Here is an 18,355-nt window from a genome sequence, read left to right as displayed (position 1 = left end):
TTTTTTAAGTAATTTACATGACGAAAAATTATATTTTACATGTTTATTGAATACAAAAGAAGAAAAAAAATTTTTAATAGTTTTTATCATTAAACAAACGTCACTAATATTTTTCAACTGATAATTGATTTTTGAAAAAGTTTATCAAAAAAAATTCAAAGTAACGCTTAATTATATTTACCGAAGTGATTTTGGACTGTTTAAAAACCATTTAAAATACAAAATTTTTTTTTATCAAATTTTGGGGATACCCCGTTTTGCCTACCCTACCCCCTTTTGCCCTCCCCCCTTCCCCTATATTTATAAAAATGATTTTAGAATGTTTAAAAACTATTTAAAATATAAAATTTTTTTTTATAAAATTTTGGGGGTACCCCGTTTCCCCCCCCTCTTCCCTACATAAAAAAATATATAAAAATTTAACGAATGTTACCTGGAGAAAATTTCAATTTTGCTATGTATTTATTCAAATAATTATTACACAATTTTACGTCCACCATTACAATCATCAATAATTTAATTAATTAATAAAATCACTGAAGTAAAAATATTCACAAAGTAAAATATTTCCAACACCAAAAACTATTTTAACACCGGGAATTTTTTTTAACACCGGTTTGGGTGTTAAAATTTAACACTGAAAATTTTAACACCTATACCGCCTGGATTTACCCCATTTTTTTTTCACACCATAGGATTAAAAAATAAAATATCTGGTTAAGAATACTGCAGTTGATGTAAATATGTAAATGAGTGGATTGGAATGTTGTTCAGAATTCAGAGATTCGTATGAAACATTGTTGAGATATGGAAGCAACAGTGTATACATAAATATACTGGAGAGAATGCAGGATGACGGTAGAGGGAGGAGAGAAGAGAGAAGCGCAGAAACAGGAAGAGATTCCGCAGCGAGAGTGTCCAACGACAAAAACAATGGGAATATAACTCGGAGAATGGCAGTACGTTGAATTTACGGTGGAAGCAAAACACTCGCGGCTGATTCTGACACATCTACTGGTTATGGTGGATCGCGGGGAGATGATGAGCGGAAACGATGCGACAAGGATCCTGAAGGGAGAGAGTGCAAGAGAAAAGCATATGCCAGAGGGTGGCAAATCTAGACGGTTACTTAGTGTAGCGGCATACACCAACAAGAGTAAGAGATACTGGAAAACACTATTATATATATTGTATATATATATACAATAACATGTACTCAACAACGAAACCGGGCATTTTACAGCCGCAAAAGTCTCACTATTTCTACCGTCTTCTTTACTTCCGCTGTGCTCTCACCGTCGTATCGCGTCATAAGCCTCCTGCGGTTCGTTGCGGTTGACAGAAACAGATACTACTCAGACAAGTGTATTTTTGTTTCGTTACATTCATACATATATGTAAATACATATATGTATCACTTGCATTACAAAGCACAATTCATAAGTTTACATCTGTCAATTGCACTCGTTTTAAAACTTTTTATTATTTTTTCACTTAAATTATACGACCAACTTTGATACATTTTATAACATACAGTCTCGCAGTTTAAAACTAAATTAAAAAAGTAATTTAATATTTATTATTATTTTTTATTTTTTTTTTTTTAAAGCAAAAAAATATTTTTATAATTAATTTAATAAAATCGAATGGTTCAATTGAAGGTATGTATTTCAAATAATAAAAATTCCTTTGTAATGGCAGTATTGTTTAAAAATAACAGCAGACTTTTGTTAAAAATATATAATAAATGCCAGCAATTTAATACGAATTTATAAATCGCAAATTGAGTGACGTTTTGTCGCACGCGACATACAACTATAATAACTTGTTCCCTTTCGTCTCTGCTACCCTTGCATGTACTTTTTTTTTTATTCTTCGTATTCGTACATAACTACACGCGATAGAACATTGGCACATTTTTCCAGCCGACAATTCAACTGCACGGTTATAATACGTATTTTATATATAAATATATAGTAGGACAAAGCATCCCCTTTCCCCTATCATCCAGTTTCCTGCGCTATCGAGTAAGCAAAAGGGCGACGGGATAAGGGATAAGATAAAGCGCGTGAATTACCCGCTTCGTTAGAGAAGGGAAAAGAGATCCCCGCGGTAGTGGCAGAGGCAACGTGTAAAATGCTTGGGGATTTGACAACCCAGAGAATGAGGAAAAAAAGAAATAAAACAAAAGGACGATGGTGTATAATGCTTTACTGCTAACTATATTCTATATATGTATATTAGATGTATAAGGGGAGAAATCAAGGAATAAATGCTTACGAGGAAAAATGTCGAGACTCTCTGGTATTTATGCTTCCACATACCGCAATCATTACCTTGATTTACTTGTCTACATCATGATAAATAAAATTTACCTTAAATAATCATAAATACTTTCGTTACACCGTAAAAAATTCGGAGTGAATTCGGAGTGATTACGGATTTTATTTAAATCTGAATTCACTCGGAGTTCCGGAGTTTTAGAAAAAAATAAATCCGCATACGGAGTCAATAGGGAGTTTGTTTTTTCAGTGGAGTGATTGCAGAATGATCTGGATTTTATTTCGATCCGCATTCACTCCGAATTTAAATGGTGTTCACTCCGAAAATTTTTAGTGTACCCGGGTCAAAAATAAAACTTGATTCAGACTCGCTTCACCTTATTTTCTTTTGAAGTTATCGATTTGCCGACGATTTTTCGAAAGATCTTGACTTTTTCGGCTTAAATTAAATTTTTTTCAACTTTTTGAACTTTTTTCATCTTAGTTTCAACTTATTTCAACTTATTCGTAATGTATGATCTTAGTTTGAACTTATTCGTCTTTACTTCGAGCACAATAGTCATTCACCTTACTTTTGACTTGCTGAATCAAGTCGAAATAAAGTTATTTATTCGTCTTACTTTCGCTTTAATATGTAAAAATTATTTCACCTTAGTTTTTACTTTTTTGCCTTATATTTTAAGTCGAATAAGTCTAAACCAAGTAAATTTCGACTTGATTTCAACTTTTTCGTCTTAAATCGTGACTAAGTAAGACAGTTAAGTCTAAACCAAGCCGAAAACTCAATGTATTTCATATCTCCGTCAAGTTTGTCTTCTGAAAAACGGCTCCAAATTTCGACTTTGTAAACCAAGTCTAAACCAAGTTTTATTTTTGACCCGGGTAATTAAATTGATTGAATAAATATTTAATTTTTAAAATATTTATAGACAGTATTTTTTAATCAATACTTATATAGTTGGGTAAAGTAAAAAATCTCGAATGAAAAAGTCGAAAAGTTTGTACGGAAATGGTCATTGGTAACATAAGGAAAAGTTTTTTGACCGTGTGAACTCGGGTGGATATGTTATAAATAAGAAAAGAGAATGTTCTTTAGTATCGAACATGTATGTATTGTTTCTCCATCAGAAGAATCGATTATAGTCAATTTATCTAAAAGTTTTACTAACTGGTAATAGTTATACAGGACGAGGGAAGTAAGTAAAGCTCGTTAAATAATTCAATAATATTCTAGATGCCAAACTTTAAGTTACCAAGTATATTTCAAATAGATGTCCAACGTCTTTATCATCTGTGTTCTTTATTTATTTTTATATTTATTTTATTTTGCTTTACTTTATTTTAGTTTCTGTTTTTTTTAATTTTTTTTTTTTACCAGTCTTCGAATGCTATTTTTTCTCTTTGGTGCCAAGCGAACGAGATACTCTCGGTCCTTGAGTGATGTCTTATGTCTTTTTGTCTCTTTACCCCTAAACTCCAGTCGAGAGTTACGCAAACTTCTTCCAACTTCAATTTACTCTCTTACTAACATTTCACATTGCTAACAGACTGCCATCCCCTGTGTTTCTACTGTCTACTGCTCATTCTATTGCTCTAGTATAGTATTATATATAGATGACGACTCACCGCAATAATAATAGGAATACTAATTTCCATTATTAATCGACTTAATTTTTTTTTCTTTACAACTATGACAATATGATACAATACTGTCAATTACTTTGTCAATATGCTCAATCTATTAAATCATTACGTGACATGTTTTCTTTTTTTTTTCTTTAATTAAAATATCTGGTAAGAATTATTTGAAATTCTTAAACTGTAATTTTGATTCAAATTTTCGGTTTGAAGTAAAAAAAATCATTTTAAAATTTACAATGCGAACTTATTTGAATTGTAATAAATAAATGACTAAAATATTTATGTTAATGATTTTTTAATAATAAAACAGAAAAATTTACTATAAGGTAAAACCTAGTACCCGATTAGGGAACTAGTAGCCGATCACTCCATGTATTTGTATATTTATATTTAATAAAATTTATTAAATATAGATATACAAATATATGAGTGATCGGGTACTACTATCTGGTCATAAAGTATTGACCCTAAATTTAAAACATGAATAACTTGTGTTTAAAAAAATAGCATTAGAACGTGAAACACATAGATGGTTGGATAAAGTCTCTTCTACTCCTATCCAAAATTTCATAAACATAAAAAATTTTTCACCGGAGATATCAACAAATGAAGGTTGAAAAACGTGGTTTTTGAGGGGTATAAATTCAAGCACTAACTTTGATTGTTTATAACTTGGTAAATAATTTTTCTGTTGCTACGCTGATTTTTTTGGGTATAGTGAATCCTTTCCGAATAGAATTCACGAAAAAACAATTTTTTTTTTTTTATAAATTATTGCTATAATTTATAATTTATCGTCACGGACTATCTTGGGATCTAATTAAGATACGAATTAGATTCAAATTTGTACGGAAAAGGTTCCACTATACCCAAAGTATAATGGATCCTTTCACGTAAGTTCCTTTACCGTAAGTACAAATTTGTACTCTTTATGTAAAGAATTTGCAGATTAAATCGAAGTGAATACGAAGCGGATGGTTGTCTATTTATTTAATGCCCTTGCAGTAAAAATCACTCTGAAGGAGAGTGTATCTTAATATTGAAACTCCGGCTCCTCCAAAAGTGATTCTAACTCTATGTTAAAACTCTGGATCGGAGTAAAATTCACTCCTAAAAAGAGTTAATTTTACTGTTAAAACTCCGAATCAGAGTGAATGCGGGTTTAAATAAAATCCAGATCACTCCGAAATCACTCTGCTGGAAAAACAAACTCCCCATTTACTCGGTATGCGGATTGATCTTTTTTAAACTTCGGAACTCCGAGTGACGAAGTGAATTCAGATTTAAATAAAATCCATAATCACTCCGTATTCCCTCCTGCCTTTTTACAGTGTAATGATTTTAACTAATTTTTCTTAAATCGAATTTCTATAAAACAAAAGTTATTTGGCTACATTTTAATAATTTTCTTTAGAAACCATATAATTAAACTTGAAATGTCTTTCTTTTTAATTTTTTTGCATCAATTACCTTTTATTCAATTAAATGATAATATAAAAGAAAACTTTCACCAAATACTCCAATTAACTGAAATTAAATAGAAATTCAAAGCTAACTGTCTCTTTATTTTGCACCAAAAACTTTGAAATTTTGAATCCCATTAATTTAACTTAAAATTTTTTTTTTAAGACTAAAAAAAAGTTTTCTTCTAATTTGCTTTTACTTTCTTGACTTTTTAATTTGTAGTAAATTTTTTTCAGAATAAATACAGATTCGAAACTAAAATATTTTTTTTATTTATAAAGTGATTTCAACTAAAACCAACTTGATAAGTTTTAATAATTTATTTAAGATATTTATTCTTCAATACCTCAAATAAATAAAATAAATTTGTCTGCTGATATTAATAACTAAAATATTAATTAAATATAACTTTATAACAACATATAGAAAATCCTCTTGACAGTACAACCTTCAATTAAATTGACAATTGGAACTTGGTAACTATACTAACATAAACCTAACCAGCAACAAACAGCAACCAGGCTGTTTATTACTTCGCATCTCGTTCACCCAGGGAAACATCGTTACGACGTGCAACGTGCAAGGAAACTGACATAAACTGTTGGCAAAGTATAAAGTGTTGGTAATTGACTTTTTAACTTGGCCGTTTTATATAAAGAAAATAATAATAAAAATGAAAATGAAAATAAAATATAAAAACATGACACGATATATGTAGTAAAAATGAAGAAGATAAAATAAAGAATGGACTTTTCATATCTAATGTCCTCGCGCTTAAATCCGTTTTAAGGTGTAAAAAAATTTATGTTTCGATATATAAAGTATAAAATAAAATATAAAAAAAAATATATATAGTGATACATGCGGATATGCACAATGATATAAAAAATAATACATTCAGTATTGTGCATTAATATTTTTGTCGAGTGTACACGTTAGATATTTTCTTAGTATAAAGCAGTTGTCGATCATAGAGTGGTTGAGAATCTTGCTGTAAACGATCGAGGTCAAAAATTTTGTAATTTAAAGCACGTAGTCAAGTTTTCTCTAGTCGAGACACCTGAGGTACACCCTAAGACGTGTCCAGAGTTTTAGAATCATACTTTTATAGTCATTTTTATCATACACTATTTTCATATTTACATTAATAGGCGCAATAAATGTAGTAGTAGTAATACATTAAACATCTAATTCATGACCATTTATTAACTAGTTAACGTCTTTCCGAGTAATTTTATATTCAATTATCAATTAATGAATTTTTAGAATTTAAAAAAAAAACAAGCATCTTACTATTTGATCTGCGAACAATGAGATTGTGTTTGATTGTAACTGCTGGTTAAGATGAAAATTTTATGAAGAATTTTCATAAGAACGGTTATCAGATAAATTTGTCCAAGTTTTTCTCTGAAATTAAACCCCTAAGCGCAAAATAAAGACACAAATCTGATGCTTTACCCTATGAACAAGCGAAGTGCACTTCAAATTTTTGATAACTTCCATTTGTTTACGAGGAAAACGGACAAAGATCCCATTTACTGTACAAGTACAACAAAGATAGTACCGTTTATCCACTTGAGTGCAAATAGAGAAACAAATGAAAATGCGTCATAAGAACTATTTGGACAGATGGATAAACAAATTTTGAAACAATTATAGAATACAATCAAAAAAAATTTTTTGATTGTTTGTTGATAGTTACTTTTTGACGAGGAATGATAAAAATTTTATTTAAACGAATTAGTTTATGTTTGATAAAAAATAGAACTAGCGCCACTTGCTAGTATCAGCGAAATTTATCTTAACATTACCATCGCTAATATCGAAACTTTTATTACCAAGGGTTGGGGCTGTATCACAGTCTCCCTGATGGCCAAGTTGGCAGCAACTTGGCGAAAATCTACTGCCGCAACCTGTCGCTAAGTTGGCCGCAAAAATTGGCATTTCCATAAGTTGGCAATCTGAGAAATTTGTCGTCAAGTTGGTCGCAATTTATGTGCACCAACTTTCTGATCAAAAACTCTGGCTATCAGGGAAGACTGTCTGGTCAGAAAGTTGGTGTCAATTAGTTGCGGTTAAGTTGACGACAACTTGTTGATAACTTTTGGCTTCTGTAACTGTTGACTACAAGTTATTACCAACTTTATATGAAAATTGAAGGCAACTTGCCATCAACTAATGGGATGCCAACTTTTGTCACCAATTTTCTCAGAAAGTTGACGTCCAGTTGTCGCCAACTTATGGAAATGCAAAAGTTCACATTCCATTAGTTGACGAAAAGTTGTTTTCAATTTTCCCAGAAAGTTGACGTCAGGTTACGGCACTAGATTGTTGCCAACTTTCTGGGAAAATTGACAACAACTTGTAGCCGACAGTTACAATGGCTGAAATTATCGTCAACTTGACCGCAACTAATTGACACCAACTTTCTGACCAGAAAATCTTGATACCAGGGTAATTTACCATCAATTAAAACTGATGAATAAGTTTTGAGATTGAACAGGAGACAGCAGTGTAAGAGGTTTATTGGAACATACAGTTTTATATTCAAATTCAAATTAGCAGCACACAATGTGTATTGTCTGACTGTCAGCTTGTCAAATTTCCGAATTAAACATACGAATAATTTTTGATCAAGGCAACTACCTAACAACTTTTATCTAATAATTCAAATGCCAGAAAATTAGGAAATTCATACTTGACTTGGAATATTGATAATTTCTAGGAAAATTTGGTCCAAGATCTCGGAAACTACGATACCAATTAACTACCTAATGATAATAATCATCAAATTAGAGTGCCAGGATGATAGGCATTCTAAATTTCTTTAATAATGAAATTAAATATGCCCTATATGGTTATATTTTTGGAAATATTCTAGCTGGAAATATTAATTTTCAGAACAAAAATTATCCTGATAAATTTTATATAAGTAACACTTATTATTCAACATGAATTATTTATAATTTAAAAATAATTCCAAAATTTTATTAAATTTTCATGCCATTAATAACCAAAATATTTTTTTAAGAAATAATTTGACTTGAAAATTACTTACCAAGCCTCAGTAGAGTCTAGAATGCAGGAGTCGACTGTCAGCTGAAAATAAAAAATATATTATTACAATAAATCAAATAAATAACAATTATTTATTTATATAATTATATTTACCTCAGCTTTCAGTCTTACAAACTCGACCATCAGAAATCCCAACACCAACACTCACTTCACAACACCAACACTCACTTTATGACACCATCACTCACTTTATAACACCACCACTCACTTTATAACACCATCACTTGCTTCACAATACCAACATTCACTTCACAACACCATCACTTACTTATGAGTGTAAATGTAGCAGAAATACGACAATTTTTTAATTTCATATAAAAAAAATTAAATAATTAAATTTTTAAAAAATGCATGTACCGAATTTTGAATTCTCTAAACATGCATTTTTTTATTATTATTATTTTATAAACATTTCGAATTATTATTCTGAGTTTTAAAAATTGTCAGATGTCCGCTATCTTTACCATCATCACTTATTTTACGACACCAACACTCACTTCACAACTCAAAATACACTTCCACTAAATATAAAAAACTTCCGCGATCACTAATTAAACAATTAGATACAAACACAACAATAATTATTATTTTTAATGACTATTCAACTGAAAATTTTTAAATGAGAGTACGAATATTTCATCAGCGACTAAATATTTAACAGAAAACTGCGCGAGCAAGCTAACAACTGACTGCTTCTCTATTCACGCCGCTGTACAACACGAAGTAGTTACTGCGCATGCGCCTTTATTTAAAACCGACTAATCCCGTTCGAGTAGACCAACAGACAACGAGCTTGCAGTCACAACTTCCAGAACATTTTTTACCCAAGTAAAATTATGCACACATATTTTTAACTGAAGTTACAAAAAATATAAATATAAATAACCGAATATACAATATATGAGTTCATATATATCAGTCATATTTTTAATAAAAAGAAAAGTTTTCTTTATAAATTTTATTATTATCATGAAAATGGCCATGAGTGTGATTGTAGCAGATATCAGAAAAATTTAAAATTATTAATAAATATAGTAAATAATCAATAAAATTAAATTTTTAAAAAATGCGCATTTAAAAAATTTTGAAATTAATAAGTGCATTTTTTATAAATTATTACTTTATTTATTTATAATTTTAAATTTGTTCGATGTCTGCTACATTTACACTCGAGTCATGAAAATGGCCTCTTAATTAAACTGATTATTTTCTTATGATAATAATAAATTTTGTTAAAAAAATTTATAAAAATACTAAAAATATATGATTGTTGCGTTAATATATTTTATAAAATCAGTTAAATATATGTATAAATAATTTTAATTGTGTAAAAAGTGATCGGAGAATTTTTTGCCAGCGAGCTGCTGTTAGACGACACGACTGAGTACTGACTGCTGCGCATGCGTCGCAGTTGAAAAACAAACGCTAGTGGCTGGCGTCGACTATCGAGAAATCCGAGAACTAGATGAGCTTCTCATGAGTGTAAATGTAGCAGGTATGAGAAAAATTTTAAATTACGAATAAACGAATTAAAGTAATAAATATTAATTAATTATTATTTAATTATTAATTAAAACGATAAATATAAAAAAATACACATACTGACTTTCAAATGTAAATGCGCATTTTTTAAATTTTATTCGATTTAAATTTAATTCACTTACTTCGAAATTTAAAAAATTGAATATTGTCAGCTAGATTCACACTCATGAGGTCTGCGCTCGGGTTATTCGTGTAGTGACTGCAGTGTTCGATGTAAAGTAACTTAACAAAAGAGTAAACGCGCGGACTTAATAAAAATAAATACTTGGCTAAATAAAATTGTGAATTTTTATAGTGGTTGATTGTTATTAAATAATTTATAAAAAAAAACTTTCTATAATGAACACTAGGTTACAATAAAGTGAAGTGCGTGTTTGTGGTTATTGTTGTTGCAAACTGGGGTAATTCTATCAAATCTTTGAGTGTGAATGCAGCAGACGAGAAAATTTATATATTTGAAATAAATAAATTGAAATAACGCGGGTACGGATTTTGCATTTTTTAAATTTTATCATACTGAAGTTAGCCAACGTCTAATAATTTTTAAACTTTTTTTCAAAGCAATAAACTAAAAAAAAAAAATATTGTAAAAAATTGCACCTGTAGTTTTTTTTATTTTCTACGTGTGCATATTTTTATTTTTTTTTTTGTAATTGATATTTTTCAAAAAATCCGTGAAATTTTAATGTTCTTCTAACTTCAGGATAATAAATTTTTACATTTTATTTTAAAATTAAAAAAAATGTCAATTGTCAGCTACATTTACACTCATTCAAATTTGCTGATTCTCAGTCATACTGTCAATGTTTTAAGCAAAACATATAATAGCTGTGGTAAATATACTTGTTATATATTTATTAATATACATAATTATATAGAGTTCATACTAATATTATAATTGTTATATTTTTTTTAGAAGAAGCTCATGAAAGACAGAGAATTAATTGACTTCTGGTGATATGGCGATAGGGTAAGTCGCATGACAGTTTGTTTTGAATTTTTTTTTCAAATTAAAATTTGAAAATTTATTGACATTCAAACTTGGGGATAACTATATTTTCTTATTTAATGTTAAATTTGTTTTTTTACACAAAAATTTAATGTTTTGACAATGTTAGACGACACGACTGCCCCTAAGTCGTGTCTGCCCCTAATTACGTTTTAAAGTTATATCGCAGCATGCTATTAAAATGATTTTTTTAATTATTATAATACAAATGTTTTGTGGTTATTTGCAAATATCACACGTGTAAAGAATAAAATATATCAAATCCGAAATTTTTTGGAGGGCCTACTTTGCCCCTAATTTTCGATTTTTCAGTTTTACTGGACGCAGCATAATGAAGTGAAGATAAGTATCAAAAGTCTAAAAAGAAGTAAACGCGTAAAAAAAATTAATGATATTATAATTATTTTCTTTAAGGGGTCCACTTTGCCCCCCTCATCCCTAAATTATATTTAATCAACAGTTTTGGTGGTCTATTTTAGCCCTCATTATATAAGAAATTTCGATAAACAATGTCCGTCCGAATTTATTGATGTATAAAAAATTTTGAGGGGCCCATTTTACTCCCTCTTCCCCTATTATTTCACCATAAATAAAACTTCGGCCACTCCTAACTTCGATAAAAATAGTAGCGGTGCTTACAGAATTTCGCTAACTTAAGGGTTTGCATGTTTGCATGTTTAGGTTTTCACTACATTTAAATGATGTATTACCGTACGATGGACGGTGTGGCTTAATAAGTTATAGATCAAATTGAATGGAATATAGATTAGTGCCGGATAGCTCAACTGGTAGAGCACTCGGCGCGATACCGAATTGGTCTGAGTTCGATTCCCAGTTCGGGCTATCTATATTTTTCTCAATTTATCGATAAATTGTCTAATTGAGAAGGTTATTTGCATGTTTGCACGTTTAGGTTTCCACTATATTTAAATAAAAGGGCCACACCTAACGAAATCCTGAATTTAAGAATTCTAATTACTTTTTGAATATTTATGGGACTTGGATGATGAAAATCTTCCGAGGAAGTTCGTCTTCTGCTTTTAATTGGAAGCTAATAAAATTGCTGTTATGATAATTATTTAATAAATAATTAGAATTCTTAAATTCAGGACTTCGTTAGGTGCGGCGGGTAGGGTTTTATTTTTGGTAAGGTCGCTTATGACTAGTTTGTATACCTGCCCTGCCAGATCGTGCGATATTGTTAGCCCTTCCCGAAGTGAAATAGCATGGAGTGTAATGGCAGGAGGGGGTAAAAATATCGCACGTTCTGGCAGCAGTGCTGCCACAGCACTGACGAGGACGATTAAGTAAAATAATTCGTAGGATCACAAAACGTGGGCGAGTATATTTCAGTAGAGTATATTATTGTTTATTAATAACTAATTGTTAGAACAAGAACTAATTTAGTAGAAAATAAATAAAATATACAATAATTTATACTTTTGAAAGTTATTTATGGCTTAAATAAATATTTTATAGCAATTGAAAATTTGGAGCTGTAAAAACGAGGTCTGTCTACAGATTACAGAAAAGAGACACGGCAGGCTCGCGCTACACACTCACACACATACGTGTGTTTGAACGTGTACTTGGTGACACGTGGCCCAATCGGGACGATAGCCAAAAAAAAAAAAACGTGTACTTGGCGCGCGACACTGCCGTTTTTCAGGATTACATAGATCACTGGGTTATCGAAATCGGGTGGTAGAATTTCGACGCTTATTAATCAATAGCAACGGCTAAAGTAAAATTTTATTTTCAATTTAAACATGGGTCCAGAAACAATGACAATAATATATAAATTTTTATTTTTTTATTTTGTAGGAATAAATAAAAACAACAAATATAAATAATTGTTGTAAAATGATTAGACAACAGACTGCATCGGAATTGCCATATGAGGAAGTTCGTTATCGGATTCTGCAAAGAATTATGGACGTTGATACAAAATGTAAAGAAGAATCAGGGGAAGAGATGACAGCCTTTCAACTTGCGGTAAAACAACAAGACTGGAAATTAATTGATTTCCTTCTAAAAAACAACGTTGATGTTGATACTTACACATCAAAATGTGAACCGGCACTTTTTTTGGCTATTAGATATGGTAATGTGGGTTTAATTACTACGTTAATTCGTCATCAAGCTAAGATAAATATTACGTATAATGATAATACTCCCCTGAACTTGGCTGTTAATCAAAACAATTACGCAATTGCTGAACTTCTTATCAGACATGGAGCCGAAGTAAATGCTCGGACTAAAAAAAATCAGAGCCCTCTGCATATCGCCATTGAAAAAAATAATATAAATTTAGTAAAACTGCTGATTAAAAACAACGCTAATGTTAATGTAGTAACAACAAATGATGAAACAGCTCTAATTTTGTCTATAAAAAATGAATATTTCAATTTATTCAAAATATTGTTGGATGCTGGTGCTGAAGTAAATCTGGTAAATTTGCCACCGTTATTCTTGGCCGTTGAAAAAAATTGCTACAAAATGACTGAACATCTGATTGAAGTAGGAGCTGATATTAATATTATCTACAAGAATAAGACACCATTAATAATTGCCGTTGAAAATGAAAATATGAAGATCGTTAAATTATTAATTAAAAATAACGTAGACATTAATATTGAAGTAGCAGTCGACAAGACAGCTCTTTCAGCAGCGATTATAAAAGGTAATTTTGTCATATTTAAAATGTTAGTTGACGCGATCGCTGATTTAAATTCCTCCAATTTATTGCCACTACATTTGGCTGTTTTGCAAGACAACTATGAATTTACGGAATATTTGATCAGTTCCGGAGCTGATGTCAATTCTCTTGATGGCAGACGACAAACACCATTGCACATTTCCGTTAGAAAGAAAAATACAAAAATAATCAACTTATTACTTAAGAACGATGCTGATGTTAACGCCTTTGATAATTATAATCTGTCACCATTAAAGATTGCTCTTATCAACGGAAATGAACAAATCGTGGAGTTATTACTTGATAAAGCTGAAATAACTGTCAAAAAAAATTTGATATCACTTTTAAAATTTGCTTGGAAAAATAGTACTTTTAAAATTTTTGAATTATTATTTGACGTTGGTCTTAAAATATATCCATTGACTGCTGGCAAAATTGTGCCACCGCTACATATGGCTGTTATTAAAAATAATTTTGAAGCTTTCAATGATTTGATTAACGATGGGGATGATATCAATGGTTCATTTTGGGGAAAAACGCCACTAGAGATTGCTGTTGAAAGAGAGAACAAAAAAATTATAGAATTACTAGTTAAAAACAAAGCAAACGTTAATTTGAAAAACGAGGAAAGTATTCTTAAAGTGGCTGTTGAAAAAGATGACTTTAAATGGATGCGAATGTTGGTTGACGCCGGTGTTGACGTTGATTCTGGAGCAATATTAGAGCAAGCAATTGAAGAAAATAATTATGAAATAGTGGAATATGTTATTTCTAATGGAGCTGAAATCAATAACGCTTATGATTATGGTGAATGCAGAATGACACCGTTAGAACATGCTGTTAAAAGGGGATATCAGCAAATCGTTAAATTGCTGATTGAATATAACGTCGATGTTAACCACAGATCTTTTTTGGAACCTGGATGTCTAATTACAGCCATAAAAAATGATAATTTTGAAATATTCCAATTACTTTTGGATGCTGGTGCTGATATCCATATATTTTATAACGGAAAATCTTTAATATTTATGGCTGTTGATAAAAATAGTTATGAAATTACCAAACACTTAATAAATCACGGAGCTGATGTAAATACATGTTTTCGTGATAAAACACTATTATATCGTGCTGTTGAGAATGAGAATGAAAGAATAGTGGAGTTATTGATTAACAATAAAGTCGATGTTAATAAAATTATTAAAGACAAATATTTATTGAATTCATTTCCGACAGCTCTTTATAAAGCTGTTGAAATTGGTAACTTAAATATAGTAAAAATATTAATCAACGCTCCTAATATCGATGTAGATTTATCTGGTAGATTGAATGATCTACCGTTACATGAAGCGATTCGTAAAAACAACTACGAAATAACCAAGTGCTTAATAGAACATGGAGCGAATATTAATACTAAATATGAAAATCCATTAAATATTGCCATTAATAATGGAAACAAAGAAATAGTTCAACTACTTATAGATAATAAGGTAAAGGTTGATAACCTCGTCGATTCACCTTTTGTTGCAGCTGTTGAAAATAATAACTTTGAAATATTAGAAATATTAATTCATACTAATGAGGCCGGAGTAAATCCATCGTTAAGCAAGCCACCATTACACGCAGCTGTTCGTAAAAACAACTACAATATGACCGAGTATTTGATTAATAAGGGAGCGCGTGTCAATACTTCTTATGACAATAAAACACCATTACTAATTGCTGTTCGTTGTCAACACAGAGAAATCGTTCAATTACTGATCAAAAATAAAGCAGACGTTGATTTCATTACTGAATCTGGAGTAACAGCTCTCGGTATTGCTGTTGAGAATAAAAGTTTAGAATTGGTGAAAATATTATTGGATGCCGGCGCTAACACAAATCCTTCCTCCAGCAATCCACCATTACATATTGCTATTCGTTGTCGAAAGACGATAGAAATTATGAAATTACTGATCAAAAATAAAGCAGACGTTGATTTCGTTACTGAATCTGGAGTAACAGCTCTCGGTATTGCTGTTGAGAAAAAAAATTGTACACTAGTCAAAATATTATTGGATAGTGGTGCTGACGTCAATTTTTCTTCTGATAAAGGTTACTTGCCATTGCAACTTGCGATCATGAAACGCAACTATCAAATCGCTGAATGTCTGATAAATCGCGGTGCAAATATAAATGCTCTTTGCCATTGTCAAAAATTGTCTTTAGGGCGTGATACTTATGATTATTTCTATTCATTTACTAATTGTATCAGTGATCCACAATGTACTTTACTACAGTTTGCCATTAACAAGAACGAAACTGCAATCGTAAAACTATTGATTGAAAATAAGGTTGACATGAGGTTGGTTGAGAAAAATGATCCACTATTTATGTTCGACATTGCTCAATATCGGAGTCCTGAAATATTGGAGCTGATATTGTCTACTCAAGTTAATGTCAATTGCATTGATACTCGCGAGCTTAGTTGTAGGGAAACTCTTCTGCATGCGGCTGTAAAAGTGAAATATCCGAGTATTGAAAAAGTAAAATTGTTGCTAATGAGCGAAAATTTTATTGATATTAATGCACTAACAAGCGATGGTAAATCTGCTCTTCATTATGCTGTCGATAGAGGTCATGTGCCTACTGTGAATGTTCTTCTAAATGCAGGTGCTAAAATTGAAGTTGAGAAGTATGGCAGTATGAGACCTTTTGATTATCGATCTAACTTTTGTAAAACAATGATTATGATACATGTTGTTAAACTAAAAGCTGCTAATTTACATCTTGGCTATGAAAGTTTAGACGATCTAAGTGATGGAAAATTCAATGTTCTGTATGTCGAGTGCTTGAAGGAAGTTGAACTGATGAAAAAAACAAAAATCGTGAAAACTAATTTATCATATTACGATGTAATAACTAAGGGCAAGCATAAAATAGCTTTAGGTTTGTGTCGTACTAATTTTTACGTCGAAATTGACCGCAAATTGATATCATTACAATTCCCATTATATGGCGGAATGATCAGATACCGCCTAGATGAAGCTCGAAGAAGACGGCAATTATTAGAAAAATCTAACAAGTTTCTTTCTCTTGTTTTTCATGGTAACTTGTCGTATGATGTTATAACTCAAATATATTATTATTTAAGTTCTAGAGATTTAAAAATTTTATCTTTACGTTCATGATATCACTATTTAATGGGCTTGTGACAAAATATAAATGATGTCTTTTTCATGTAGGAAATTAGTTTATGTTTTAATCCTTTAATAAAAAAAATACATGAAATATTAAACTCAACTCAGAAAAGTGTAATGAATCCAGGTTTTAAAAAAATGCAACACGGTGATTTTCCTAAAAATAGGGCACTTTTTTTTTAAATATAAAACTCTTATATTCATTACAAAAGTTAAGTATTGCGTAGACAAACCTGAATATTTAGTTAATTCTATAATTAAATGATTAATATTTCGTTAATTTTGATTATATTGTAATTGAATTAAATATAAATATAATAATTAAAAAGAAATTAATATTTTAAAACAATGGAATAGAATATTTATTATTGCTACGAATGCTATAGATGGAAGAGAATAATCGTAGAATTCATGACTATTTCCATGATTATTTTCCAATATCGAAATTTTGGAAATTGCTACTAATAGCAGATAGCAAGTAGCAAGTAGTAGATAGCAAATATCAAATTCAACTCCGCCATCCATCTTACGTTATTAATTTATGATATTTTTACATTACAGAGAGACCACAAAATAACTATATTTAAATTTATCAGTATAAATAGCAATTATTGATTAATTTTGCAGTCAACTACTCATTATTCAGGCTGTCACATAATATTTTCGATTTTTGTCAAAGATATTTAAATTACAAATATTATGTTGCTATAAAATAAAACAAAATGTATTATATGTGTAATTTAATTTATGTAGCAGCTTGAAATTACTTTAAGTATATTTAAATTTAATTAATTATATTTGAAATAAACACATTCATTTAAATTAAAATTGTTCAATTGGCTGTTGATTTTTTGTTCGCAGTAAATAATTATGATACTGAAGTTAGCCGTCGTCTGATAATTTTTTAATTTTTATAAAAATTATAAATTATCAAAAAAAAATAATATTAAAAAAATTGCACCTATAGATTTTTTAATTTTCTACATGAGTATATGTTTAGTTTTTTTTTTTTTGTAAGTCTGAATTGTCGAAAAAAAATCCGAAAATTATTAATTGTCTGCTAACTTCGAAATTATAAATAATTAATTTTATTATCATGAGTGTGAATGTAGCAGACAAGAGACAATTCATAAATTTTAAATAAATAAATAAATTACAATAATGAAATTGAAAAAAAAGCGCGTCCGGGTCTTGTATTTTTCTAAACACGCATCTTGAAATTTTTACTCTGCTAACATTTAATTTTTTTATTAAAAATTTTAATGAGTGTGAATGTAACTGACAAGTGGGAATTTCTTTAATTTTCAAATAAATAAATAAAATGTAAATAGGATAAAAACTTAAAAATGTGTATTTAGATCAATAAAAAATTAGCACTCGCATTTTTTTAAATTTCATTATTTTAATTAATTTATTAACCTATTTAAAAATTATAAATTGTCTGATTTTGCCGTTAATTTTTTTT

At 29.9% G+C, this 18,355-nt stretch overlaps 2 protein-coding genes across 3 annotated transcripts in view; one reads left to right on the top strand and one right to left on the bottom strand.

Annotated features, from left to right (window-relative positions):
* Nucleotides 1-8,651, bottom strand: part of LOC130663316 (lachesin-like) — a 250,729-nt gene extending 242,078 nt beyond the window's left edge. For both annotated transcript variants that reach the window (XM_057462462.1, XM_057462464.1), the window contains exons 1-2: nucleotides 8,559-8,651; nucleotides 8,446-8,486 (exon numbers count right to left, since the gene is read on the bottom strand). In XM_057462462.1, coding sequence (XP_057318445.1) covers nucleotides 8,446-8,486; nucleotides 8,559-8,588 — 71 coding nt within the window. In that variant the 5' untranslated portion in view covers nucleotides 8,589-8,651. The remainder of the gene's footprint in view (nucleotides 1-8,445; nucleotides 8,487-8,558) is intronic.
* A 3,699-nt stretch (nucleotides 8,652-12,350) lies between these two features.
* LOC130662977 (ankyrin-3-like) lies at nucleotides 12,351-17,580 on the top strand. The gene is made up of 2 exons (XM_057461981.1): nucleotides 12,351-12,760; nucleotides 12,841-17,580. Exon 2 carries the CDS (start codon nucleotides 12,880-12,882, stop codon nucleotides 16,879-16,881), a length of 4,002 nt encoding a protein of 1,333 aa, XP_057317964.1. The 5' UTR covers nucleotides 12,351-12,760; nucleotides 12,841-12,879; the 3' UTR covers nucleotides 16,882-17,580.
* Nucleotides 17,581-18,355: the final 775 nt, after the last annotated feature.

The sequence above is a fragment of the Microplitis mediator genome, chromosome 2, assembly GCF_029852145.1.
Source record: "Microplitis mediator isolate UGA2020A chromosome 2, iyMicMedi2.1, whole genome shotgun sequence".
Lineage (NCBI taxonomy): Eukaryota > Metazoa > Arthropoda > Insecta > Hymenoptera > Braconidae > Microplitis > Microplitis mediator.
This window is presented reverse-complemented; position numbering and strand designations above follow the sequence as displayed.

Coding starts and splice junctions, on each gene's coding strand:
- LOC130662977 (XM_057461981.1), top strand. CDS start 12,880: ATGATTAGACAACAGACTGCATCGGAATTGCCATATGAGGAAGTTCGT.